The following is a 23,605-nucleotide window of genomic DNA, read 5'->3' on the forward strand; positions in this document are numbered from 1 at the left end:
TTCTGTCTTCTGGAAACACAATTTGATTGAGTTGATTCTGCAGCTATACTTTCAGCACTTTGGTCAGCTCACAATCCAACAGGAGAGATAGCCGGCATTCATGCTGCCAAAAAATCTTCAGAAGGATTCCTTCTTAGGAGGAGGAGGTCTTAAGAGACTCCTCAGTTGGAATGAATTTAAACTGTATAAATTCCATATTCTGCTATTAGTAAATCCATTTCAAGGTGTCAATCATTCCTAAAACAATCATCAGAATAAAAAGATGGGTATTGGTGCTAATTTGAAAAATAATTCAAAACTGAATTTGTTTTGTGCCAGTGCTATTTTTTAAGTCAGAAAGCAGAATATGGGAAGTGGAATATGGCAACAGTAATGTTTTAAGCCATTCTGAACAGGATCCTGGATTTGTTAAAGTTTAATAGATAATGCTTCATGTTTCAACCACTAGACTGTGTAGTAGGCTATGAACAGAAGCTTGTTATTTATTTATTTTTTTCAAATCTATATGTAACTTATTGTCTTGTGTGAGAGAGAGACAGAGAGAGAATGGGTGGCTTACAAACAAAACATATAAAACAAAAATAACAATACAACAATTTAAAAACAAGAACCATCATGGAATACATAAAGTTCACAGCTAGCATAATCACATTCATCAACTCAGTATAGCCATTGCTATACTGAGTTGGCTGCACCTCACCCCTGTGTCCCCATGTCTGTTGGAAGAACTATTGCCTTCAGTACCTTGTTGTTACTGTAGTTCAGTCCCACAACTGTAATTTCTAATTGCAAAATGCTTCTTTACAAATGCTATATAAAAGACATAAAAAACTTTCTTCATGTTCATGTTAAACATCTGTTAATGCACCTGTCAAGGCTGTATACTGTCACCCTGCCTGTTTAACTTATATGCAGAGCACATCATGAGAAAGGCATGGCTAGATGAATCAAAAGTTGGAATTAAAATTGCCAGGAGCAATATCAACAATCTTAAGATATTCAGATGATACCATTCTAATGGCAGAAAGTGAAGAGGAACTAAAGAGCCTCTTGTTACAAGTGAAGAAGGAGACTGCAAAAGTTGTGTTGAAACTAAACATTAAGAAAACCAAGATCATGGCATCCGGCCCTCTCAATTCCTGGCAAATAGATGGGGAAGAAATGGAGGTAGTGACAGATTTTATTTTCCTGGGCTCCAAGATCACCGCAGACTGGAACTGCAGCCAAGAAATTAAAACACACTCCTGGGGAGGAAAGCCATGGCAAATCTAGACAGCACACTAAAAAGCAGAGACATCACCCTGCCAACAAAAGTACGTATAGTCAAGGCTATGGTCTTCCCAGTTGCAATGTATGACTGTGAAAGTTGGACCATAAGAAAGGCTGAGCGCCAAAGAATTGAAGCCTTTGAACTATGGTGCTGGAGAAGACCCCTGCAAGTCCCTTGGACTGCAAGGCTATCAAACCGGTCAGTCCTAGAGGAGATCAACCCTGACTGCTCTTTAGAAGGCCAGATCCTGAAGCTAAAACTCAAATACTTTGGCCACCTAATGAGAAGGAAAGACTCACTGGAGAAGAGCCTAATGCTGGGAAAGGTTGAGGGCAAGAGAAGAAAGGGACGAGAGAGAATGAGGTGGCTGGATGGAGTCACTGAAGCAGTAGGCGTGAGCCTAAATGTACTCCAGAAGATGGTAGAAGACAGGAAGGCCTGGAGGAACGTTGTCCATGGGGTCACGATGGGTCGGACACAACTTCGCAACTAACAACAACAACAATGCACCTGTCCATGATTTGTGACTTACAAATAGATGAAGTCATTGGCACATAATGTTCAATGTAACCTACTGTAGTGACTACAGACAATCTGCCTTCAAAATTTGAAGTCAGATGGCATCTAAAGTTCGTTTGGCTTATGAAACATGGAGCTTTGCATTCATTTTTAGGACCAGGAACAGTATATTCTACCACTTCAAACACTGCAATAGTGATTGATTTAAATTTACAATGCAGCCCTAAAATTGTATGTTCAAAGATAAGAGTTTTTGAGGTTTGTTCCCAAGTAAGAAGAAATAGAAGTGTAATTTTCAGTTGTACTTTACTTTTATGTATCTGATTAGCCACTGACTTTATAATTCACTGGCCTTAAAAATTGTATTTGCATATTTGTTCTCCAATTATACTTTGTATAGTTCACTTCATTATACTCATTGTCAGAGATTTATAGGTAGATATAATTGCTATTTGCAACCTATTATTTTTGCAATTTTTGACAGATTTTGAAAGTGAGAGACTTTGTGGTAAAAGACTTGACTCAATCTTGTAACTCACTATGTTTGTAGGGAAGGGGTACAATGTCACAATGCTTCTAAAATCAGCCACAAGCTGTGATACGTAATATAATATGACAAGCTGGTCATATTACATAAAACATTCATTCTATTTCTAGACAAGTAATTTGTCTTGTAACAGTCCTAGAATAACTACCTAAATATGTTTTATGATTAGCTGAAATTATTTTTTATAACTCAGCTCTCCTTTTAGTAATCTGTTTAAATAATGCCTTCTCATAAGTAGAATTGTGCTGTAAGTGAACTCGGTTATTTGTTTCCTCCTGTGAATAAAGCCTATTAAATTACTATGGGATTCAATGGCTAAAATAGCACTATAAGAAACTATTAGAACTGCAGAAAAATGTCCTATCATATAATTCCTAGTTAAAATTAGTTTTAAAATTATGGATATATAAGAGCCTAATCAGTGCAAACTACAAAACAGATGTGGAAAATAATGTTTTCAGAATTATTTATCAATGGGGGAAGCTCCAAAACACTTTAATTTTAACATTTAAATTGAGTTCTAAAACACATTAAGATAAAATAATTAGTTTTCTAAGACTAATATTTGGGGAGTAAAACTATTTTTAAATTTTGTGCCTTAATGTTTTTCCAGCAGTTCAAGGAAATATGCATATCATTTTCTTCTCCAATTTCACTCCTTAGCAGTAACCCTGTGAGGTAGGTTGGGCTGAGGCAAAAATGACTTAATGTCACCTGATGAGCTTCTAAAACTGAGAATGGACTTGAATCTGTCGATACCAGCTCAACATCTTTACTATTATGTACACTGGCTTTTAAAAACTCACATAGGGATTTTATATTCTTCAGTGATACTTTTAGGTGAATGGTATGGTGACCTACTGATGAAGATGCTTGCCTCCCACTCAGAAGGTTTAGAGTTCAATCCTGGGTAGTGGCAAATGTTTCTCTCCTAGAGCACAAAGAAAAAATATCAACTCCCTCCAGTTGCCCCAATTCTACCCTAAATTAAGGGATTACAGAGTTGTAAAAAGGTTTTTTCAGCGATGCTTATTGGCGGTCCATGCTTAAGGACTACACGTTTAGCAACCATTCAAAATTACAACTATACGGAATGAGGAGACTTAAGACTTATTATCATAGATACAGCTATCACAGCATCACCATATTCGGGTGGTAACCATTTGTGACTGCTGCTGACTTCTGACAGGCAAAATCAGTGGGAAAGCCAGCAAGAGGTTGCAAATGGTGATCACATGACACTACACTTAATAACTATGGGATTTATTTAATGACAGCAATTAGAATTGCCACAATTGCAATAAGTCAGCATGACATTATGCTTTACTACTGTGCCGCTTAGTAGTGGAGTTGCTGATCCCAATTTGTGTCATTAAGCAAGGACTATATGTGTAATTCACAACACTATGCAATTCATGAAGCTCCCATTAATCCATTTTTAGAGCCTAAAGACAGCTAATGTGTCTCAAAGATTTGACTTCTGATGTTAAGCATCCACCAGGATTGCCCATAAAGCAGTGTGCCCCTTCACATGGTTTCCATAGCCTCAATAGTTTCTTCAAAATGAATAAAGAAATGCTGTATAGATCAATAAAAAACAATGCATTGAACTGGCGAATAGCAAAACTTAATTAGAACTAACAAAACAAATTTGTTCTAGACATAAGTTAGACAAAGTAATGAGTATGAAAAAAGAGAAGCATATTTTCTTGTACTTCACAATGCCGCCTGTTCATCTTCAAAATTAGAACAGAATTGGGTACAATATAATGGTAGGACGGTAATGCAATACTAATAAAATTGGTGACAAGTTCCACTGCTTTTGCACACTTTTTCATGTATACCCCTCCTCACACTTTGTATATGAGTGGAAAAACAATTGGATAAAATACAAGAAATCTATTATCTTCAAGTTTGGTTTAGCCCCCTCCCCCCATGCTGGAAATTCTAATAGCATATAAAAGCTAATTGCTTTGCAGAAACTTAATATTTGAATGAAGTTTTGTCTCCATTTTAACTGCTTTTAATACATTTTAATTAACCCATGATGTGTGACCTGCCAGCTTCCCCATTGACTTCACTTGTCAAAAGCTGGCAAGAAAAGTCACAAATCATGAGCACATGACCATGGGATGCTGTAACAGCTATATGTTTGTAACTACTATTTCAAAGCCATCATAAGTTCAGTCACTGAATCAATTATCATTAAATAAGGATCACCTTTTATTCTTAAAAAAAACCCTGCATGTTCCTTTTCCCCCTCTTTTGAAACATTTGTATCATGCATATTTTCTCTACCTCCACCTCTCATTGAAGGCCATATTTCTGAATTAAAATGAAACATGATTGAGATTTAAATGGAAAATTATTTATTCACTCATCTGTTTTTCTTACCGTTTCAGTTAAGATCTGTTCACCATTTGCAAACCCCAAATTGGGCTCTACCAATAGGTAATAATAACAACAATAATAGAGTTGGAAGGGACCTTGGAGGTCTTCTAGTCCGACCCCCTGCTCAGGCAGGAAAGCGAGTCTCTTCTTAAAAACTTCCAGTGTTGGAGCATTCACTGCTTCTGGAGGCAGGTTGTTCTAACTGTCAGGAAGTTTCTACTTGGTTCTAGGTTGCTTCTCTCTTTGATTGCTTTCCATCAATTGCTTCTTGTCCTGGCTTCAGGTGCTTTGGAGAATATCTTGACTCCTTCGTGGCAGCCCCTGAGGTATTGGAACACTGCTATCATGTCACCCCTCGTCCTTCTCTTCGTTAGACTAAGCATTCCCAATTCCAGCAACTGTTCCTTATATGTTTTAGTCTCCAGTCCCCTAATCATTTTTGATGCTCTTCTCTGTACTCTTTCTAGAGTCTCATCGTCTTTTTTACATCGTGGTGACCAAAACTGGATGCAGTATTCCAAGTGTGGCCTTACTAAGGCGTTATAAAGTGGTATTAACACTTCACATGATCTTGATTCTATCCCTCTGTTAATGCAGCCTAGCACTGTGTTGGCTTTTTTTGGCAGCTGCAGCACACTGCTGGCTCATATTTAAGTGATTATCCACTAGGACTCCAAGATCTCTCTCACGGTTACTACTATTGAGCAAGGTATCACCTATACCAGGGGTCGGCAACCTTGGCTCTTTTATGACTCGCGGACTTCAACTCCCAGAATTAGCTGGCTCGGGAATTCTAGGAGTTGAAGTCCGTGAGTCATAAAAGAGCCAAGGTTGCCGACCCCTGACCTATACCTGTACATTTGGTTTTTCTTGCCTAAATGTAAAATCTTACTTCTTCCACTGAGTTAAGTAAATGGTTTGAATAAAAAAATTCAGAATTAGGATAGTATTTTTATACTATGAGAAATAAACATGCAAACCATGCTGGCCTGGGTTAATGTAAGAGGGCTCAAGGAAAGCTTGACAGAAAATAACAGCATGTGGGAATGAAATTTAGGTACATTGTGGCCACTTCAGCCCCACTGCATTGCTGCTGCTTCAGCACTGCCACAGTCAGCCAGAGTTGCATGATCATTTCCAATGCTTCCTGATGGCTTCCAACAAGAAAATGGAGAAGCCAGCAGGGAAATCCACAAGTTGCTGAAATACATCTTGCCTTTCTATGCAGTCTCCTCAGCTCCTTGTCCTCATGCAATGCCAACCACTTGTCTATCCTACGTGCACTCTCCCTGCCTCATGCCGTATCTCATACAACCCTACACACCCCTGCAATTCTGTGCATCCTCCACAAACTGCAGCACCTCTTGTGCATCCTTTCTATCCTTGTTGCACCCGGATGCCCTCCCTGACTCACACTGCACCTCTTATGCACCCCCTCATTCCCTTCCCCTTAGCGGCATTCATTTACCTACCTGCTGGTCTTGGATGTGCAACTTCCTGCTGGCTTCCCCACTGAATTTCTCCCTGCAAGGTTCCCACAAGCAAAATAAATGGGGAAGCCACAGGAATGTTAGGAAGGTAGGTTTTCTGACATTTCCTGGCAGTTTATCCAGGAACTCAATCGGGAAGCCAACAAGAAGTTGGAGCCATTCCACTGCTTTTTTGCCTGCCAGTTTTACTCTGTTTCTTTGTTTCAGTAAAGAAATATCTTTGAAATGATTGCCTAGCACCCTCTAAAGCAGAGCTTTTCAACCAGTGGTACGGGTACCACCTGTGGTACATTTGCACCTGGCAGGTGGTACGTGACCATCCTAAGAAAGTGGTAGTGGGGGAGGGGAATGAGCTGAACCAGTGGCAGCACCGCACAAGCCTGAGTGAGAGACGGCTGGAGCTGCAGGGCTGTCAGGGCTCAGCGGAAGCGCCAGGATCAGCGCTTCTAAGGGACTGTCAGGGCTCAGCGGAAGTGCCAGGATTAGCGCCAAGCTCCAACTGGAGCTCGGCGCTGATCCCACCGCTTCTGCTGAGCCCAAAAGAAGCACTGATCAGCTGGAATGTTGCAGCATCCCAGGGTCTTGTGATTTACATTCAGATGCTTGGCAACTGATTCATATTTAGACAGTTACAGTGTCCCAGGGTCATGTGAAGGGACCAAAACCTGCTACAACCACCCAGCCGAGGGGGGGAAATAAAAACCAAACACCACCCCCACTGCCAATCCTCAACAGAAATGCTCACAACAATGAAAACCTCGGACAGCAGGAAGAGCGCTGCTGGGCGGGCAGGCAGGTGTCTTGCTCAGCTGGGGCTCGGGGGGCACTTTTTTCAATGCCATTGTAACTTCGAACAGTCACCAAGCGAACTGTTGTAAGTCGAGGACTACCTGTACTTCATCACTTTTTTCCTTTTTTTTTTTGGTCAAGTTTTTGACACCTTCCTAGGTGACTGGTGGTACTTGGATGTTGCCATATCCTAAAAGTGGTACAATGGGTGAAAAAGTTGAAAAGCCCTGCTGTAAAGCAGTATGTGTAGTGTAGTGGCTACACTACAAGCAGCTCTTCCAAGAACTTGATTGGGTCTGGGTGTGGGGGGTGGCAAGGTTTTCTTTTCTCCTGGGAAGCTGTAGAAATACTGGGAAATAAGATATATGTTTGGGATTGCATAAATGGGCACAAGAAAGGGAATACATATATCAACCTGTATCCAAGGTATGTCTTCATTTCAGAATCTGTACTGTATTATATGAGTGATATGCACTGAATAGCTAGAGCACTAGCAACCTGTTTATTCACTGTGACACTATTTCAAGGTACGTGGATAGTAAGGTTGCATTTGACAGTTATTCATACAAATACTGCAGCTTCTGAGGTATGGAACTAAGTACTTGCTTGTATTGCAGATGGATCAAAAAATGTATTCAGGAGTAATAAAAATGACTGAATTCCTTGTTCCTGTTATTACTACTCTGACTCATGTTTAGGAAGTGATCGATATTGCATGTACTTTTAAAAAAATACTTACAAAATATTCTGAAAAATTAGTCCCATTCACACATATTCTGTCTGTGTCTCTTTTCCTTGGGATGGAGGGGGGACTTTGTACTTGAGATTTGTCCATATGACTACTTTCAGCTAAGCAGTATAAAAATCTTTTTTAAAAAAGAGGGGGGAAAATAAATTAATGTGTAAAAACATCAAGCCTTGAATCCAGCTACTGAGTTAAGTAAGTGATCTGAATAAATGTCCAAAAATCAGAATTAGGATAGTAGATTTATACTATGAGGTTGGCAGGATTAACCTTACATATTACAGTAAAATTTCACAAGTCAGCAATACTATTATCCTTCTTGCCATACTCCTATTGAATTCTGTTTCCCTTATTTTTTTTACCCATTAGAAGAGAAGTTAGTATCCATTATTCACAGATGCTGCTAAACAAAGCTCCCTGTAAAATTAAATATAATTTTAGTCTGCTTATTAGCGAACATCCTGCTTTGGTACTGCTTTGTTATTAACAACTATGATTCCTCTTCTGTAGTTTCAAGAGAAACATATATAATTCAATGTAAGTATTTAGAACCATTAGGAATCCAACAAGAAAATTAATATCTTAAACCTGCAATTTTAATTCCAGGTTGTAATTTTGGCTTTTAACATTAATATGGTGACGTTATCTAGAAGTTTGATGTGAAATGTCAAGTATACCAATGAAAAATACCATATCTGCTCTTTTATAAGAATTTGTTTTCTGCTTATTTTTATATTGCTTTAATATAAATAAGTACATTATGGCAGAATATTTTGAGGGGTTTGTTATGAACAGGATATTTAACTCAAAAAGTTCAAATCTGAGAACATTAATGAATTCTAAATCAAACCTGTAAATCCACCTGAAAAATAAACCCTAAGGGTTGTATTATGTAATACAAACCTTTCCATAGATAATAGCTCTGATTCTTCTTCCTCTTAACATTGGATTTATATTTAAAAAGGAGCTTAACAAGCAGAAATATAATTGAGTTTTTCTAAAGAGCTATTGTTCAACGAAAGAAAGCAGTTATTTCAGACTGATTTTGTTAATGAACCAAATGTTCTCATCAGAACAGAAAAAAAGCAAGCACTGTGCTATCAAATTTAATATACATGTAAGTGGAAAGTTGCTATGGAAGCTCAGTAGTCATAATGGACTTCAGAAAATGATTAATTTCTAGATCCGATTGACTAATTTGCATTAGGAAATCATATTTATGCTATTTGAAGAACTCAAATAAGAAATATGCTCTAATGTGGATGAAAGAATGGCTTCTGTATCAGGGGAATCAATGCAAAACCAATTTTTTTAAAGCAATCAAGTCCTTTAACATTTAGTCCCAAGTAAACGGAGGCAAAATAGATTTTCAGTTATCAAGCAAATAGAAGGATAGAAAGTGCAGCACAGCTAATTACTGAGCTTTTTCAAAGTTTTAACCATCAAGAAGAGGTATTATTCTGCTTATAAGATAAAACAAGGAAATGACATAAATGCAGTAAAATTATACAAGAAGTGGCCAAGGAGCTAGGAAAAAACAATTTGGGTCTGCAGTGCAATTCATAGAACTGCAAACGGAAGAGAGATTGGGAAACAAACACTTCACTTCACCACACAATCAAACAATAGAATTTGTGAACACAAGAAGTGATAAGTGAATGAGTAAGGTGAAGTGACTGAATAAATTCGGAACAAACAGTGAACTGGCCACACTGACACCTCCTGTAGTATTTGATTTGATTTGACTGGACTGTCACCCTGCCATTCTGCCCCAGTGAATACTGAAGGTAACCAATAAAATTGAAAACAAAATATAAAAATTTAGAAGTATAAATTAACACTCACATAATACTAAACCAGCAATTAAAAGCCTGGCAAAGTATATGTCTGTTTGATCCCTATTCTCAGCTGTTTAGACAATATGTACAGTATTTGTCTATACAGACTGTCCAAACACGTGAGAAAAGGGGACAAACAACCTCAAACAATGTGTATTTGGGGGAGGGGGGACAATGCAGAAGGCATTTCTCTTCGAACTTTTAAGCTGTTTAGAATTTTATTGGAAAGTCTTAACACTCGTTACTAGTAAGCGACTGTAATCAGTGCATATTTTTTTAGTATAACCATCATATGATCCTGTACCCGACAGCAGATAACAGCTTAAAGACAATATGCCCCTGAATATGAGTTGTAGGGGAAATACAAGAAAGGTGGTATATTTCTCTTCGGCACGTAATTGATCATAGTGGGAAAAGAATTCTAGCTTAATTAGGATTTTGAACTGAACAGCAAGGTTGCTCATCTGTTTCCCAAAATGTATATTTACAAGTTTACAAAGAAAAACTAGTGTTGCATTTTATTACTAAGTATTTATCTAAATTAAGAGCAGTTATAGCAGTTAAAGGGCAAGACTAAAACCCCGGAGACCATGAGTTCTAATTCTGCCTTAGGTTTTTAAAAAAAAAGCAGCTGAGTGACTTGGGCCGCTCACTTTCTCTCGGCCTAGGAAGGAAGAAATGGCAAACTACTTCTGAAATCTTGCCAAGAAAAATGCATGGCCTTATCCATATAGTCACCAGGAATCACGACAGATTCAAAGGCACAAACAAACAAACCCAAATTATAGGCAGTCCTTGAAAATGGGCATTGGGACTGGAAATTATATCACTAAGAAATACAATCGTAAAGAGCATCCACATTGCTTAGCAATGGCAATCCCGGCAATCCAAGTTGCTGCCATTAACTGAACCCCATGTTCCTTATGTGAGGCAGTTTCCTGCCAGCTTCTCATAATCAGTGGGGAAGCCAGCAAGAACATTTAAGTCCCAGGTAAGTAGCTACTGCTGGATGAGGGAGGGAACAAGGAGGTTGGTAGAGAAGCCAGCAGGGAAGTTTGCAATCACAAGATCACAGAGCACTGGGCAACCAGTTGTGTCAGATTACAATCACATGATTGTGAGGTTGCTGGGATGGCTGAAACAGGACCAGTGATTCATTCAGCGCTAACTTTGATCGCTGAACAAATGGTCATAGGTACAAGACTACCTGTAAATGAGTCCACATTCATTTGATATATTTAAGCCTTAGACTGCTTATGTATGACAGGTTGTTTATACGTTTGGCCCTGTATAGATATTGATTAGAATGTTAGCATTAAATGCCAGTACTGTATACTTGGTCTTGAATAAATTTGCTGAATTTCAAAAGTCTTGCCTGCAAATTTATAAATCAGTCTAGACTGGATGAAAATATACATGATATGCAAATGTCTATACCCTATCACTGAGACAAATAAAAACGAGGTATTTCAATATCAGGCTGCTACCGTATTGCAGAATGGCTCCATTGGTGTCAAATATAGATGACATTAAGATTAGAACACGGAAATCAGTTTTTTTGTAAAGATCAATATATAAATACGTAACATATAAATATGTTGTTACTTCTTGTTTATTTCAAAAGACACTATATTTAGATGGCACAGTATGGATATAAAGTACATTACCTAACACTAAACTGAATCTAGATAAATTCATACAAGTAAACATTCTGAAATCATGGGGACTTAAAAAATGCCTTGATGGTCTGACTCTAAAATTGAGTTTATTTAACGTACTAAGCTAAACTCTACAATATAACCTAGTTTGATTTGTGAACTAATCTGGATTAAACTCTCCACTTCAAAGTGGAAGAAAGTTTGTTGAATACTCTTAGGCTACTTTGTGAGAAAATGGAGCAAGTACCACGTTTACAATTTTTAGGCTCCAGTATCCTAATAGTTATAGGTATGACATTGTTTCCAAGTCTTCTTCTCATTAGAAACACACACAACTATTTGGATAATTTTTTCTTCATTTTATTTGTTTATCCAGCTGTTCAAAGAGCTTAACAATGGATGTTTGGCTATGTCTTTACATAACCATCCTTTCTCTTAACACTACAAACAGGATGCACAACTGCAGGTGATTTTTTTTTAAAAAAAGTTGCAGAATATCACAAGAAATTGAACAGACAAATTATTCACTCCAATTCATGGGCACGTTAAGTAAACAATAATGAATTTTAGTCCTATTTATCTCTCAATTAAAGGCCGATACTGTAATTCCCTCTCAAACTGTTCCGCTGTAAGGGTTCCTTGGATAGCTTCACAGCCAGGATTAAATACAGAATATGCACTTTTTTCTCCAGGCTGCCTTTCCCTAGGACCACGAGTTCCTACATAGATCCAATAAAACATAGACAAGACAAAATAGGGCAAACCAAAATCCAGTTCCACAAACAGTCCAAGTAGGACCAACCAGAGAAGAAACTTGAGAAAGATTTCATTCTTTAGTACATAATGGGTCCACCATGGCAGAGGAGATGTAATGACGTGGGCCTCATGGCTTTCTGATTTTTGACTGGATTCCTGGGAAATAAAATAAAAACAACTGGATTATACATGAGGGGATTGCCATGACCTTGCTGAAAAGCATAATAAAAATGTACTTGCAACTTTCTCAGTTTTTGCCCCTTGCTCTTAATCCTTTCATTCTTCCTTCATATAATTGTTTTCCAATAGATCTTAAATTTGATCTCTATACAATCAGGCCACTTCAGTGTACAGTATTGTTCTGTACTGATCATTCTATTTTGAATTCTAAAGTTGTTATTCCTTGGACATTCGAAAATGCGGTCTTCCATATGCCATCATCAGTTACAGATAAGCCAACAACTGCTGACTTTGACTGCTCATCAAGCCATTCATACTTTTAGGTAACATTTTTAGATATAAGGTATAAACTAAGTTACCAGCCTTAGGCACACCTAACATAATTAATTGCTCATTGATAGTATTACTTAGCAATGAACTTTAGTTGTGTTCACTAACACCCAGCATTGGAAGCACATTATATCTTATGTTATAGGCTCCGCACTGGCTACCAATAAGCCTGGGGATAGTCCTTAAAATGTTGGTTTCTACCTATAAAGCCCTCCAGGTTATTTTCAGAACTGCATTCTCCAAGTGAAATTAGTTTAACCATTTGGGATATACAGAGTCCCTTTCATTTTTCTCCCAAGAATTCCCACAAGTCCTGGCACTGGAAAAGCACTAGCAAGGTTTTGTTCAATTGCTAACCACTCCCACAGAACAGGTGTTATTTGGTTGGCTACCATCATTCACATTTGATAGGTGTGGTCTGTGCTGTCAGGCCTTTGCAATGAATTCTGTAAAGCAGGGGTCCCCAACCCCTGGTCCATGGATCAGTACCAAGCTGCAGCATGCCAGCAACCAGTCCACACAAACAAAGCCCCAACTGTAGGATGCAGGCAGCACACAAAACCACGCACCCTCTGGTCCAGGAAAAAACCTCTCTCCATGGAGCTGGTCCCTGGTGCCCAAAAGGTTGGGGACCTCTGCTCTAAAGGAATGGCTTGGATTTTTCTTTTCTTAAAAAATTAAACAAAATGAGCCACTGACTGGGTTTTGGTGTTCTCATAGCACAGTTGCGTGAGTGGACTTAATTCTACCCTATGCGAAATTGGCTCCATTTTAAACCTCAGGGGTTAGTTGGCTGGACCAATTGACCCCTTATTGGTGTTCCCATGATACGCTGATCATTCCACTGACGCAATTTTAACATGTTGGAGGAACAAGGTCAGCACATGGAATTAAACAAAAGAAGGCCCTCCTCCCAATATTTATTTATTCCATATAAGTGAGTGCATGCCACTGGAAAATAGTCACGTTCATTTTTCTCGAATAGCACTTATAAAAAAAATCCTGAGAACTTAAAACTGCATGGTAGCCACACTGTTAAATTGAATTACCACTTTTCTCTACAACTCTGAATTAAATTCAGTCTCCTGTTACAGGAAGTACAGGACCTATGCTAGATTACCAAGAAAAATCATCTTAATTAGTAACAGCTCATTAGAAGTAAATATATAGTACCACCACTAATTAGTAACATTTCATAAGGAAATATGTAGTATATAGTATAGTATACAGCAGGCATGTCAAACTGCCAGCGCGCGGGCCAGACGCGTCATCCCGAAACCGCGCCCACCCCATTGCCGGCAATGGGGAAAAAGTCGTGATACGTTGCACGATGTCAGGTGACGTCATGAGTTTGACATGCCTGTTATATAGCATAATGAAAACAACGGCCTTACATCTGATTCTTACTTGCCTGCTCAATAACCATGAATTATTTAAATAGTCATGAACTTTTTTGCCGGACAAGCGTTAATCAAGTACAAGGCTAAGGTTATATTCATTCAGCATCCTTTTAGCCACCAATATTAAGTAATAGACTATCAGTGCCTTTAAACCTTTCACAACTTCTCATTTAAAATTTTGCTAACTTGTTTTCCAAGCAGTGGCTTCTCAGAGCTACTAATAAAGATTAAATACAATAAAACAAGTGGAAATGCAGATGCCCATGATTTTGGAATGTCTCCACACATGACATTCGGATGCAAAGGAAGCAACTTACATACTTATCAGGTGGGGGGATTCAAATATGTGAACAACCGGTTCTCTGTGTGATGCCTCTTCTGGAAGTCCATTGTGGGCCTGGGCAACAAAAAATTAGCTACCAGTTCTGCCAAAGTGGTGTGAACTGGCTGAATCCCACCACTGTACTTATCTCCTGCAGACTGACAGGACACCATTTTTGACATGTGACCATGTTTTGTGTAATAGTGTGGATTGCTGTGGACACTAATATCTATAAAAGACAAAAATGCTATATAAAACCAGACCATCTAAGATGTCTGGGCAAAAGACCTCATAGTAGGCATTAGATCAGATTCCTTTAAAAAACAGGCAAAAACTATAGACCACAGCTGATAAGAACTACCTGTATTCAGTGCCAGAAATCCCAAGAAACTACAGTATGCCACCTAGCTGTTTTCACAAGTACACATGGTCTCAACACCTCTTTCTTACCATAACAATACACATTTAATAGCTAAAGTAATACAATGAATGAAATATAACTGTATCAAAAAGATTCACATCTGGCCAAGCTGCTTGGCCATAGGCAAATTATTAGCAATCAAGCCTATCCACCCTCACAGAGTTACGTGTAGATGTAGTCCCAACAAAATAGGGAAGAACAGCATCACACTCCTCTTGTATCTCTGGATGAAATGTAGAATTAGCAGAAGCCCCCTTGCAAGAAAAACAAGTACATGTGCATATGCAGAAGAATTAAGAATTGCAAGTTTTCATGACTTCTGCAATTTCCAACTGGAGCCTTTGCAGGCACAATCACCATTATTATTATTTTTTACTGGCATTGGGGAAAACCACAGGGAAAGACAATTTCAAAAGGTGGCAGTTACCTGGCTGACCTGTACTGATCCTGAAAAAAAAATAAGCAAGGCTGGACCTGGTTAGTTCTGGAGAGACCACCAGGGAATCAAAGATGACTGGGAAAGTGAAAAAAAAAGGTCCAGCAAAAATGTGTGCTATCGTCTACCTGTCCATTATCAACTACCTGTTGACACAGTCACCAGGTAAGGGAGACTTTTAAGGCAGCTCTAAGGTAGATGGATGAAAGCTGGACCATAAGAAAGGCTGAGCGCCAAAGAATTGAAGCCTTTGAACTATGGTGCTGGAGAAGACTCCTGCGAGTCCCTTGGACTGCAAGGCGATCAAACCGGTCAGTCCTAGAGGAGATCAACCCTGACTGCTCTTTAGAAGGCCAGATCCTGAAGCTAAAACTTAAATACTTTGGCCACCTAATGAGAAGGAAGGACTCACTGGAGAAGAGCCTAATGCTGGGAAAGATTGAGGGCAAGAGAAGAAGGGGACGACAGAGAATGAGGTGGCTGGATGGAGTCACTGAAGCAGTAGGCGTGAGCTTAAATGGACTCCAGAAGATGGTAGAGGACAGGAAGGCCTGGAGGAACATTGTCCATAGGGTCGCGATGGGTCGGACACGACTTCGCAACTAACAACAACAACAACAAGGTAGATGGGGGAGGGAATTAGACATGTCTGGGCACTGTCGTTATTGGGATTCTCTCCAGAAACAAGGTTATAAGCGTGAAAAGTTATCTTATACGCAAGATCGCCCCTTTCGCGTATGCAGAAAAGGTGCCATCCTAGGACTAGCCGGCCTTTGGTAGCTCCAATACAGGGGTCTTCAAACTTGGCCCTTTTATGACTTGTGGACTTCAACTGGGAGTTGAAGTCCACAAGTCATAAAAGGGCCAAGTTTGAAGACCCTTGCTCCAATAGGAGAAAGGAAGCAGCTGTGAAAAGCGCCTGGCCCAGTCGCCCAAGTCTGCGGGACTGGGAAAGAAACAGCAAAGGGGAACTTGGCGACCCCCGTTCTCGGAGCGTAGAAACGCACCGACCTCCGTCGGAGCCCGGGCTGAGGCCTGCTCCCCGGCCTCAGCGGCGGCAGGTTTTCCCGAAGAGGTTGCAGGGCCAGTCGGGGGGCTGGAAGTGCGGCGATTCGCCCGGAACTCGGCCAGCCTCTGCTCCATCCCACCGAGGGGACAAAGGGAACAATCGCCGCTGCCCAAAGCCGACAGCGCCCGGTCGGCTCCGCCGTCGTTCACCGGCGGAAGAGGCGGGCACAGCCAAGTGGAATGGCCGGCTTAGAGAGGACCGCCCCTGGGCGGCTCGGCGACTCAACGGAGAGAGGAAAAGGGGGACGGGCCGCCCGTAAACCGGCTGCTATTCGGGGAACGTGACGCGGCTTTCCGCCCGAGAGCGAAAGGCGGGACGCTTGGAGGCGGTTGTGGGTTGTACTTCGAGGAGTAACTGGTTGCCTCTGCCTCTCCGCTTGATGAGCAACTTGGCCTTCTTGCGAGCGACCCCAGAGGGGCAACAAAGGAGTAAACTGCCGCTGGCCTCGCTTGCATTGCTTGTGCGCTGTCCCTGGAGCGCGAGGAGAGCCAGCTTCTCTTCTTTAAGGTTACCCTAGTTCAGTTTTCAAAAAGAGGGCGGTCAGCAGAGATCCCTTTTCTTTTCCTCCCTTTACAACTCTCTTGCAAATAACAGTAAGAACAAAACAAAAGCCCTAAGGCAGGGGTCTTCAAACTTGGCCCTTTTATGACTTGTGGACTTCAACTCCCAGAATTCCTCAGCCAGCGTGTCTGGCTGAGGAATTCTGGGAGTTGAAGTCCACAAGTCATAAAAGGGCCAAGTTTGAAGACCCCCTGCCCTAAGGGTATGTCTTCGAATGAGCTCCTGTGCGGTAAATGTCAGTGTTGCCCAAATGTGCGTGCCTATTACAGAATGGGTTAGAGAGCCAGCTTGGAGTAATGCTTAAGGCAGGGATATGTGGGCTGATTGGAGTAGATTGCAAGGGCGACTCCGGAATATAATGTTATCATATTTTGCCTATATCTTAAGTTATTGTACATTATTACAATTTCATTTTAGTTTGTATTTTATTGCTATTTCATCTTAAATTGTATTTTATTTTAATTCCATTTTAAATTGTATTTTATCAAATTCCATTTTGGATTGCTTTTATCAAGTTTTGGTGACGGTTTGTTGCTGGAACTTTGCACTTTGATATGGCCCAAGGGCTAATCAATAAAGTTGTTGTTGCTTAAGGCAGGGATTCCCCAACCACCGGTCCGTGGACCATTACCAGGCCGCGGCATGCCAGCAAGTGGTCCGCACAAACAAGCAAAGCCCCATCCTTGGGATGCAGTCAGTACACAAAACCATGCACCCTCTTTCCACAGAACCGGTCCCTGTGCCCCAAAGGTTGGGGACCTCTAGCTTAAGGCAACAGACTAGAAGTGAGTTCTAGTCCACCTTAGGCACAAAGCTAACTGGGTGAGCCAGTAACTTTCTCTCAGCCATATAACATTTTCCTGAATGTTAGGTTAAGACACATCAATCACATTCTTTTTTTTAATCATTTCATTTCAGTACTAGGGAGATTGGAAGCACCAGAAATTTTTGAAGTTCATGTTTGTATTATTGCCTGGCTTTTTAATCTGTCGGAGCAGCTTGAGAAATCAGTTGACATCATCCTTTGCTATTGATTTCCGTAACTGCACTGATAAAGGACAAGAAAGCAATTAATTTGCTTTCATGTACTGCTTTGGTGGGCTTTTAGCCCAGTCAAAGACAAAACTATTTAAGTGCTTGTCTTTTGAAGCTCTGGTTTTGGAATAATATTAATGATGTGAAGAGATTTAATTTGTTTTCTTCAGGACAGATTGATCCATTCAATATATTAAGGAATTGTTTCCTCTGTGACACGCATATCACTATATTTTGAATTCTTAAATGATGCTAATAAAACAGCTTGGGCCAATCATTGTGTCTCCGCCCAACTTACCTCACAGAATTGATGTGGGGAAAGTAGGAAGAGGAAGGTGTGTTGGATGCGTTTCCACCTTGAGTTATTTGCAAAAATAATAAAGGTAAAATAGAAATAAATAGCAGCTGCTTTTGGCTTTCTCAATTCCCAATTCAGAGGAGCTGATGTAACATACAATTAAAAAATTGTATGTTACAAAAAAGTTGTACATTCTATTCTTTGCTACAAAAATACCAGCACTTTAAAGAAATTGATTTAGCATAAAAGTTGTTACATTTTTAACAAAATATTATTTAATGAAAGTGTTACAAATCTGTGCTTTTTACTACTATTGCTAGGAGTGAACATCAAATATTATTCTTTTGAATCTGGCATATCTAAGAAGAAAATTATTGAACCACTATTTGTTTAAACAGTGACATTTTACAAACATATTTGTACACTGACTGATTTCAGAAAGCAAAATGCTGCAAAGTCCCATAAACTCAAAAAACATTTTCCATCCTTTTGGATGAAATGGTATATTGAATAATCATTCAGGAATGTAAGTAAAATTACTACTATTACAACGATCCCTTTGCACCTAAAAGCATAGTTTACGATGCTGCTTGCATAGAGATTTAACTGAGAGGGAAGTAAATGAGATACTTACATGGTATGATGTTTCTTCAGGCTCCTGATAGATCTATTAGTCATGTAGGTCTGACATATTGGAAATGGTAAACCATTTTCTGCACCCACTTCTGCTAACAATAAACAAATAAAGAAATCCCCAGATGATTCTACTGATTTGGCAAGTTTACTTTAAACAGCCCAGTCCTTTGAAGTATTATGGCAAGGTAATAAATAATAATAATTCCAAAATGTATAAGTATGTTTTTACTGAAAACAACCTAAATATCACCACCAAAGTGTAAAACCTGAGTTTTTCAAAATGCTTCATCAGGTGAGAGTTCCAAAATCAGAGAATAAGGTACTGTAGAAATAGAAAAGTTAAAATATTAGACTATATGATGTGTGGTTTAGAGTCTGTTTTAAAGTTTGAGTTGTGTATTGACTGCTTGAGATGTGAATAACACGTTACACCTAGCATTCTGGAACAAAGAAGAAATGGGTCACCTCGCATCCACCCACCCTTGCCCTTTTCTAATTCTTAAATCCAGCTGTACTTTAGATCTGTATTTTATTCTGGACAAAGTATGCAGTGTTGTAGGCTGGAAGAAAACAGACAAAAACAACAACAACCCATAACCACCATTAACACTAGCAAACCTGGAAATCAGCTTTTGTAGAATATGGGCTCTGAAGACAGTATTACAATTGTAATAGATCTCTGGCCCAATTCTGCAGCATGCATTTCACATTCATCCTCTTCATATTTCAGCTTTGTGGCATTGGGAGAAAGAAAAAGAATGTCCAAGAGAAAGAGAATGAGGAGAGCAAAACCCCAGGCCTCTCATCTTCTTGGCTACTATAAATAACTATTGCTCTTTGGTGACAGAGGTGAGCATCTCAGTTATGCTTGGCAAGCAAGAAGCTGAGTTTGCTTTTTCTTTAAGTTAAAGTACACTTGCCTTAACTTAAGGCAAGATTTAGGTTTAGATTTTATTAGATTTATATACCGCCCTTTTCCCGTAGGACTCAGGGCGGTTTACAAGGTGTTTAAAACATCAATACAAAAATTAAAAAACAATTAAAAATGATTAAATTCAGTCCCTGAAGTAGAAATATAAAAACCCTAATTAAAACTCTCAGCCTGGGCCGGGAAGCTCAAAGAGCCAGGTCTTCAGGTCCCGGCGAAATGAGCGAAGGTCGGGGGCAGTCCTAAGCTCCACAGGCAGCTGGTTCCAAAAGGCAGGTGCACCCACAGAGAAGGCCCTCCCCCTGGGTGTTATCTGCCGGCAGTCTTTTACCGGCGGCACCCTGAGAAGGCCCTCCCTGTGGGAGCGCACAGGACGAAGGGAACTTCATGCCGGCAGCAGATGTTCCCTCAAATATCCCGGACCCAAGCCATTTATTTTTGTTTATTTTTGTTCTAAGAAACAGTGCTCTACAGGAACCAGAAAAAGTTATTCTGATTTCTTTGAAAAGTTGGACAAATGGAAAGATGGCCTGTATTGCCTCTTTACTGAACAGATGTTATGGATATTTCATATCAGATTTCCATATGTTAAGGAGAGCACATTGCTACCAATTACAATATGTACAGATTTTAAAAGTTAAGACTTCTCTTCAGTAGTATTTCATAACAAAACATTTGGCTACTCATTTCTGTTGGAAATCTGAGGTCTAATTCTGAAACTAGAAATTGAACTGGCCTGAAGTCTGGGGATTTTTGCAGAGACCATTTTGAATCAATGCATAATTATATGTTGAATATTAATGTTTGCAGGGGAGGAAATATCCCACATTTGCCATCTGCAAACAATTATGTTAACATTTGAACTGATTGGAAAACTCTAGAAAGTGAATTTTCATTATGTCTTTGGGTTCTGGCACTGGAAAAAAAATTTTATGTTCCTCTTTGGCTCTGAACACACAAAGAACTATATATTCTGAAAATGAATTATGAACATTGCCCTAGAAGAAACCAGTTTTATTGTAAAATCACTCATAATTTACTTGGAGTTTTATCCTAATCTCCCCAGTTTTTTAAAAAGAGAACTTGTATAATTTCCTCTTGCTCCATTCAGAAGGTATGTAACGATTGATATGTTTTTTTATAAAGACAATTTTATCAAATGAATATTAACTTGTTATGAGTTGACCCTTATAGCCCATTTATCATAAGGAGGATCTGAATCCAAGACGAGCAAAGCAAACTAAGCAACCACTTAGCATCACGATTTTTAGAAACATAAGGATACAGCAGGCTATCAAACAGATTTATTCTAGTTTTCCTCAGTATTTCAAGAAAACCTGACATTGTGCACTTGTTTTTATATATATATTTTATTTTTATTCTTTACATACATATGTTAATTTTCCAAACAACGTGTGAACTGAGTTTATAATTCATTAATACATATACAAATTTCACTCTTTGGTTCTTTTTTCCAACCACTTATAAAATAAATCCCAGCTTTCATAATATTCTGTTTCTCCTTTGTCTTTTAGTCTCCGAGTTAATCTGTCCATCTCTGTGCATCCCAATATCTTCTTTATTAGCTCTTCTTCTGATGGTACTTGTTCATTTTTCCAGCATTGTGCATAGCTTATTCTTGCTGCGGTTATGATATGTAGAACCAAGTATGTATTTTGTTTATCAGTCTTTTCTGGTAATATACCTAATAAAAATAGTTTGGGATTAAATGCTACATGTTCTCCTAATATATTTTCTAGCCAAACATGTATTTTTCTCCAATAGGCTTTCACTTTATCACATGTCCACCAAATATGGTAATATGTACCTATGTTGTGTTTACATTTCCAACATTTGCCTGATACATTTTTAAAGATTTTTGCTAATCTAGCTGGAGGTAAATGCCATCTATAAAACATTTTATACAGATTTTCTTTATACGCAGTTGACATTGTCAATTTATCATTTCTCTCCCATAGTTTTTGCCATTCTTCTAACTCTATAGTATAACCAGAATTCTCCGCCCATCTTGTCATTGTCCCTTTAATTTGTTCACTTTCCACCTCTAAAGTTAACAAAAAGTTATACAATTTTTTAATTAATTTCTCATCAGATGTTAATATCTTATCAAACACATTTTGTTCTTTATAAAATCCATACATTTTCATATCTTTTTCATATCTATTTTGTATTTGTAAACGTACCCACCATGACACGTTGATACCCTGATATTCCAGTTCTTGCTTTGATTTCAATAACCTAGAATTGTAAGATTGCAGCATGATGTAGTCAAACAAGTATTATGACACATGACAGCACCTTGAATAATGGACTTAGCTTAGATACCATACTGCATCATAACCTCTTAGAAATTATGATAACTGGGTTCAGGCAACATGATATGTTTCAAGGAAGCAATATACTGTCCCTTTTGTATGATATGTGACACATATCACAGTTTTCTTATTCTTTTGTTCTTGTGGTGGAATGTAGTCTGGATTCCCAGGAGGGAGGGGGTGCATTCCAGAGGAGTAAGAGGCAGCTTGGTTCAGATAGTTTGTGTGAAAAAAAGAGGTTGAAGGTGGCCTCTCCCTAATCGTTCTGACTATATGCTTGTTGTAGAATGCTTCAGTATGGCAAGATCATGTCTTTAGATGTGGAGCACTAAACTAATCTGCTTGGAAGAATCAACATGTGTGTCAGACCCCCAAAACTCCCCATCTGTTCTCTCCTTTCTTCTATCTTTTTGGGGTCTGCCATTCTTGTTGGGGGGATGTGTTGCATGGGGGATTCATAGTATTAATTTTCACTTTCTCCTTTCTTTGTCTCGCCTCCTCTTTTTGAGTATGGAATGTGTCTCCTTATCTGGGAGATAGTTACAAGGAAACGAAAGCTGGAGAAGACCTTGAGACGCACGCCTACCATGCCAGTCAGCTGCCCAAATGGACATTATGAGTTTGGTGGGAGGGGGCATATTGCTTGCTTAATTATATCGTTCATGTGGGCTTTTCTTCAGATCTCGCCTTAAATTCCCTGCTATCACTAGTCCTTAATAAAAGTTTCCTTTTGAGACAATGCCTGTTTGAGGAGTTCTGCTTTCTTGGGTGATTAGTTGAAGTGGGTCTTGACAATGTGTCTTTCTTGTTTTTTGAAACCTGACAGTGCTGATTGGAATCATGTTAATGATGGTGCCACAATATAATCTTTCAGTAAGGTTTACTAAAGAGACATACACTGACTTCTATAATCCCTAGTTTGAGTTACAAGTGAAAACCCCACTGTCTGCAAAGTACATGCATTTTTATTTTTAAATGTTTGATCTATTGTAAAATCAGTTGTTTCCATCCTTTCAGGATATAATCCATAAAGTCATGTTTTCCTGAGTTTGCTGGGATGGATGTATTTATTGGAGCAAACTTACTTCTGCTTAAACATAAAAGCTAATATTGCAGTGGGGAAATAGTACAATTGTATCAATGGTCATCTGAATGAATTTTCTTCCAAATCCAACAGTGTTTGCTGGCTGCTTTGACAGCTGCCCTGAGGAGCAAATAACACACGTCTGAGTTAATACACCCTGCCATAAATTATCTTTTAACTGGGTTCGTGATAAAAGTAAGGAAGAATTAGTGCATAAAGAGGAATATGTGGATTAAGCTATCCTTGCTAACATGATTCCAATGGCACCCAATTTATGTGCTTTAAAATGTGTCTGCTTAAGTACAGACATAGAAATTATCTTAAAAAGTTAATAGAAATTGTTCAGGGGGTTTACACTGTTGAATTCCAAAGGATGTTTCATGAAGCATCTTTTAAAACTCTAAAAATTAAGTTGCTGTAGATTTACTGCTTCATTTGGTTTTTGATGGATTTATATAGGTTACATTTTCAGGCTACTGTTTGTCATGTTAGTTTGCTTGAAATTTCAAAATGAATAAATGTCTGTGCAAGGGCAATACAATCAAAGGATAAAGGCGTTAATTGAT

General features: G+C 38.9%; 1 protein-coding gene across 1 annotated transcript; it reads right to left on the minus strand.

Annotated features, from left to right (window-relative positions):
- Positions 1-11,195: 11,195 nt before the first annotated feature.
- SAYSD1 (SAYSVFN motif domain containing 1) lies at positions 11,196-16,349 on the minus strand. The gene is made up of 2 exons (XM_083359695.1): positions 16,104-16,349; positions 11,196-12,159 (listed from the first exon to the last, which is right to left on the minus strand). Exons 1-2 carry the CDS (start codon positions 16,233-16,235, stop codon positions 11,824-11,826), a joined length of 468 nt encoding a protein of 155 aa, XP_083215821.1. The 5' UTR covers positions 16,236-16,349; the 3' UTR covers positions 11,196-11,823.
- Positions 16,350-23,605: the final 7,256 nt, after the last annotated feature.

The sequence above is a fragment of the Vipera ursinii genome (genome assembly GCF_947247035.1).
Source record: "Vipera ursinii genome assembly, chromosome: 1".
In the NCBI taxonomy this organism is placed as follows: domain Eukaryota; kingdom Metazoa; phylum Chordata; class Lepidosauria; order Squamata; family Viperidae; genus Vipera; species Vipera ursinii.